Source organism: Haliaeetus leucocephalus, unplaced genomic scaffold, assembly GCF_000737465.1.
Source record: "Haliaeetus leucocephalus isolate CR32 unplaced genomic scaffold, Haliaeetus_leucocephalus-4.0 Scaffold61, whole genome shotgun sequence".
Classification (NCBI taxonomy): Eukaryota; Metazoa; Chordata; class Aves; order Accipitriformes; family Accipitridae; genus Haliaeetus; species Haliaeetus leucocephalus.
In genome coordinates this window covers 1,353,167-1,358,872 of record NW_010972497.1, presented here as the reverse complement: position 1 = coordinate 1,358,872, position 5,706 = coordinate 1,353,167, and the positions used below count along the sequence as shown (strand labels likewise).

Below are 5,706 nucleotides of genomic sequence, written 5' to 3'. Positions count from 1 at the left end.
GTGTTATCAACACTGTTTTCAGCACAAATCCAAAACATAGCCCCATACCAGCTACTATGAAGAAAATTAACTCTATCCCAGCCAAACCCAGCACACCTGAAAATAATAGGGACTCCAGAAAGAATTGATTCACAGAAAGAATTGATATACAACAATATGGTTGTATAGAAAGATTTCATTTTATGTTTATATTTTGCACAAAGTGTCTGTTTTTGCAGATTTCATCTTGTGGAGTTTACTTGAACACAGTTTTCATAGCTGGTGAGAGTCTTCTCATTTTGTATGCTTTATCTTGAGACACCAGTGACCTGATTGACAAAAATACTGATAATTACAATGCAAATTATGCAAATGGGGACAATAGTTTTGAACACTTACAGTATCATTATGGTTACATATTTTGAGAAACAATTTGAAGCATGTGCCAAATATGTTTTACAGAAACATGGGAATTTTGTTTGTGAAACTCTTAGATACAGCAATTATTAGAACTAACTGTATGGAGATTGTAATTATTCTGTAAAAAAGGAAGTGCAGTTAATAGCACATAGTGTGTACTGAGTGATAGGGAAAAACAGTACTGGACAACTGTATAGAAAGAACACTGTTCAACAGTGAACAAAAGTTTTGTGGAGAATGAGAAATACCTGCTCACAGATAAAAGCTGTCATAATTAGTTTATTCACAAGTGGACTGCATTAAGGTTAGCATTTTAGTTTTGGCGCTTCCTGATTCCTGACGTTGGGTACTTCATTTTGCAACTTCACATTCTTTGATATTGTAGTTTACATAAGAATATTCTAAGTATCGAGAGGAACTTCTGCTTCCCTGGAAATAAAAATAGGTCACCTAGAACAATAATCTGTTTTTATGGACTGTCCAAATAAAGTCTTTATTTCTTCCAGGTGGAGTATGGTTCACAACAACGATCTTGACAGTATCTTACTACAGATACTTGTTTATCAGCAAAATACGGGTTTTATTGTTATAACTTGTTTTGCCTAAAAATTGGCATGGAGAATCATTTCGGCCTTAGCTAAATTTCTGTACCCAAAAAGCAAGGAATGGTAGTATTTTGGAACCAAACATAGAAGCGTAGAGGTAGGAAGCACTTGAAAAAGAAGGTAGTGCAGAGAATGAAGAAAGATGTGGGCAGGGAGAGAAGGGAGATATGTTTGGTGGAAAGGTTGAAGTCAACATTATGTACTTTTTTTTTTATGATGCATTTCACTGCATTTAAAAAGCAATATGTTTTTCATCAGTCACTCTGAAATAGAATAGGTGGGGTTTTCAAGCTGTATTCAAGGTGAAGTTCAGAATATGCTCTGGAAAGTGGGGATATTCTAGCTGGGTCAGAATTCATGATTGATGTTTGAGATCCACACTCTAGTTAGCATTAAAACTTTTAATTGTTGAATGACTTTGTGTCTAGCTGCACCTTCATTTTTAAATTAAAATTTTATGAAAACTGTGGCTGATCAAATCTAGTAAAATCTGTATTTTCCTTAAGATTTTCTTACATATTAAATATATTTCCACTGGAATTTCTGTGTTTACTACTAAAGCAGACTTTAAGACTGGCAATTGGAGAAGTTGTAGAAGGTAATCATTAAAAACCTCTGTTGAGGCCAATTGTGAAATAAATGCAGCTAATATTTTACCTTCTTAAATGAAAATAGGCCTAGGCTTTATGACCATATACATTGTAGCCTGGAAGGAAAAGGAAGATTCCCTATTGTAAAATGTTACATTTTTATGTAGTAGTAATTTCTTCCAAAGATTACAAGTTGTTTCTGGACCTAAATGTCACATATAAGTACTTTTAAAAATTCTAGTTGTGTGACATTGTGATGAGACCATGGTCAAAAAGCTCCTGAGCTGCATTTTAATAAGCATAGAATCTTTTAAATTTATCATAAATTTATATGTACAGATTTAAAATTTATACCTGGGGACTTTAATATCACACAATTCATGTTCAGATGTCATTGAACATGTAATTGTTTCTACATTTCACATTATGCTGTGCTTTCAGATTGTACTATAAATCTTTTGTGACCATGACGGTTATTTCGGAATGTTGCTAACGCTGATTTATGCTCATTCATGTTACTTTAATTTGAACATACTATTTCCAAAGCAGCCACTTAATGCAGCTGGTACTTAGAAAGGCATCAATATCCCATAAGTTAAAAATTTTTACATTTCAATTACAACGGCTTTACAGGAAGTGGAATGTTTTCCAGTAAGTTAAGTTGTAATCGCAAAGGGGCTTTTTTGAGTTGTTTGGTTGTTTTCGTTTGTTTGTTTTTTTTAATATAGTAAATCATTTGTATTTGTGGGATGTCTTTCTTCTTCCAGTAAGTTATGCATTAACAATTTTGTGTCCAACTTTGAAAGGAGAAAAACCCATCAAGGTAATACTAAAAACCAGCAAGGTTTTGGTTCAGTATGTTACCCACATTACCAAATGATTTATGGTTTTCCAAGCTTATTTTCTTCTGAATATATTTTGATCCTTTTCCTGAAAGGATGTGTGAATTCCATGTGCAGTAAATGAAGTTGTTTTGTTTTAACCTGTTAACAGTAATTCAGTAAGAACATATTACAACTAGAATTTTCTTTTGAAAAAGCAGGCTGTTGGTTTATTTCTGGCATTTAAGTATTACTGAAGTTAATTTTTCCCCTGACAAAGAAATATGTAACTAAAACGTTTAAACTTGTTTTAGGCTGCAATTCATGGATCTCGTTTTAAAGGACAAGAGTTAAAGTTGGCGTGGAACAAGCCTGTTGCTAGTATGTCAGCTGTTGAAACAGAAGAAGCTGAACCTGATGAAGAAGAAGTAAGTTTGCTTTTTCTTTTTTTCTTTCATTTTTCTTTTTTAAGATGAGATAGTGTAGCTTTTTCAAAAGAAAATGGTCTGTTGATTCATAGGTCTATTTTTTTAATCTAACTTATGTTTTGTTATCAGAATGTGTATTTATCTATAAATACATTTCTTGTTTTCTAGGCTGTCAAAAGTCCACATACTTTACTTTCCCTTGCAGAAATATTTCATTTCTTACAGAACAAAAAACTTTATAGGATATATCTAGAACATGGAAGGGGTCATATACCTGTTGTATTTTAGCCTGCTGGACATCTAGACCAGCAGACCTGGACCAGGGGAAGAGGCTAAGTCCTCAGAAAGCTTCTGTGGTTTAGTCTGGCTTAGAGTATCCAAGCATACATTGACAGACAGGTCAGGTGTCGACAGAGCTGCTTTTTAAAATGCACTTTCTGTAGGCAAAAGTAATGCAGGTAGTAGTTTCTCCCTTTGTAAAAGAGCCTAGTAGAAATAGAGAAGGCTTAGTTATAGGCTTTCTTCAGCCTACAGCTTCACATCTCTCCAGAAGGCTCCCTAACTTCACCAGTCAACCTTCACACCTCCCTGTTGAATTTGGAAGTTCTGTAGCAAAAAACTACAGTTACTGGGATGAGAAGAAAATAAGCAAGGAAGACCATAACTTGTGTCTAACAGCTGGGAGATTTTGCTAGGGAAGGATATCCTTGTCCAGAAATTGCTGTGATAGGTGCAATTGTTAAAAAAGTTCTGAGATGGGATAGTTTATATATACGCCCCTGCCTATATGTAGATAAAAATTTAAAACAACTCACTATTTATCTTTCTTTTTTTAACTTTGCCTCTCTGAAGCCTGTAACTGTTGACCTGAAATGTTCAGGGGGTTGTGAAGTCTATCAAATTACTATGTTGTTACTGAAACAAATTGAAAATACATTAATATATTTTGTCTAAATTTCTGTAAATACCTGTCTCCCTGCCCTGATCTTTTAAACCTTTATATTGGTTTTAAGCTTGATTAAGCTGTCAAAATAAAATGTCTCAGATTCAACCTTTTTGCTACTCAGGCACAGGTGGATTAAGCTCTTGGATGAAAACAGGCATAGTTACTCTGAATGTGCAAAAACTAACATTAGTTTTCAGTATAGCGTCTTAAGTTTCATGGGAACATTGCAGCTTGGGCGTGAATGTTATGCTGAAGAATCAGAAGAGCTATTTAAGTATGAGGTGCATATGTCCTGGTCATTTTGAAGTCCACTGAAAAGAAAAAAAATATGTTTCGTTTGCCATTTATTAATATAATACATATGCATGCAGTATACTTTTTTGAAACCATTACTGTTTATCTATTAAAAAATAAATTTGTTCTTCATTAAATCACAAGTTTTAGAGATCTGTATTTTGCCTTTTGATCTTTAAAATTTTCTGATGTAACAGAGTGTCATGTTTTTCTCTTGAAGTTTCAGGAAGAATCTTTGGTGGATGACTCGCTGCTTCAAGATGATGATGAAGAGGAGGAGGATAACGAATCTCGTTCATGGAGAAGATGATTCAACTGATCAATGACAATGCTAGAACTGCACCTGTGTTGCATTAGTATTACCTAATGTACTTCTGCATCTTTGTATTAAAAGGGGTTTTGTGATGAAGTTGGATTCAGATATAGACTAAAAAGCAGCTGGTCAGTTATACGTTTTGAGAGATTGATGTTTGAGTTACATTTCAGTAAATGATTGCTAAAGACATCATACTAGGAACATATGCAATGTTTTTATTACATAGTTCTACAGAAAGTTACAGAATTCTTTGGGTTCTTTGTAATTTACCGAATTGGTCAAACACAAATGACCAAAAGTTGTTATAACATAGATAATTTTTGTTCTATTCCAGATACGGAATGAAAATTTGCATTTAAAATCTTTGTGAATGTTTTCAGAAATGGATAGATAACAGTACTAAACCGAAGTCTCTAAAGTTATGTATTCATAATATTGCATAGTAGTATGCTTAGGCTTTACTATGTACTAGCCTTTTGTTGGATTTGTGTACGTATTTTACCTATGGGTTTTAATGATAAAGTGTATGACTGCTTTGCATATAAGTCCTTATGACTTTAAGATGTTAAAAAATAAAGAAATGGAATGGTCTTCAAAAAAAAAAAAAAAAAAAAAAAGCAATAACCAAAAAAGGCAATGGTCCTTCATAATGAAAAAAAAAAGGAAAAAAAAAAAAAAAAGAAAAGAAAAAAGACCATTCCAAATGGCAACCCCCACCCCCATATTCACAAAAGGAGCTCTAATCACTATCACTTAATGCTAAAAGAGTATTGAATATAAAAAAACCCTCAACATAATGATGTTTCATTTACATTAACACACAGGTGTACTCTGTTGCATAAAAGCTTTTGGATGTCTTCTGAATTTTAAACTGATTTAAGTCAAACGGTAAATAGAGTAATATTCCAATAATAAGGTATTTATTCTGTATCCCTGCACTGTGCAACTGTAGAAGAAAATTTGATCCCACAAAAATACATACAGTACTGAAACGTAATTTAGAAAAATACATTAGGAGAAGTGGAATATTTGGTAGGTATTATTCTAAAAAATTTGACTACTCGCACTAAATCATCTTTTTTATTCCTGTACTTCTATGATTACATTTTTCCATTTCAAAAGTAACATTCAGCAGATACTAAGTTCACACTATAGAGTATATTCACCCTTTAAAAATGTACATACATGAAATGTTAATATACTCCACAGAAGTACTTCATTGGCTCTTTCTAATGGGGTGTTCTGTTACCTGAGGTCTGAAGTTTCCCCTCTTCTTAGGAAGGGGAACTGCGTAGTCCTTTACTACA

At 33.2% G+C, this 5,706-nt stretch overlaps 1 protein-coding gene across 6 annotated transcripts in view; it reads left to right on the top strand.

Moving 5' to 3' along the window:
• RBM26 (RNA binding motif protein 26) overlaps positions 1-5,009 on the top strand; it is a 56,377-nt gene extending 51,368 nt beyond the window's left edge. For 5 of the 6 annotated variants that reach the window (XM_010578276.1, XM_010578293.1, XM_010578284.1 and 2 more), the window contains 2 exons: positions 2,730-2,843; positions 4,304-5,009. In XM_010578276.1, coding sequence (XP_010576578.1) covers positions 2,730-2,843; positions 4,304-4,393 — 204 coding nt within the window. In that variant the 3' untranslated portion in view covers positions 4,394-5,009. Of the gene's footprint in view, positions 1-2,361; positions 2,418-2,729; positions 2,844-4,303 lie in introns of those variants that run through there. The other variant, XR_775071.1, reaches the window with a different exon arrangement.
• The last annotated feature ends 697 nt before the right edge of the window (positions 5,010-5,706 follow it).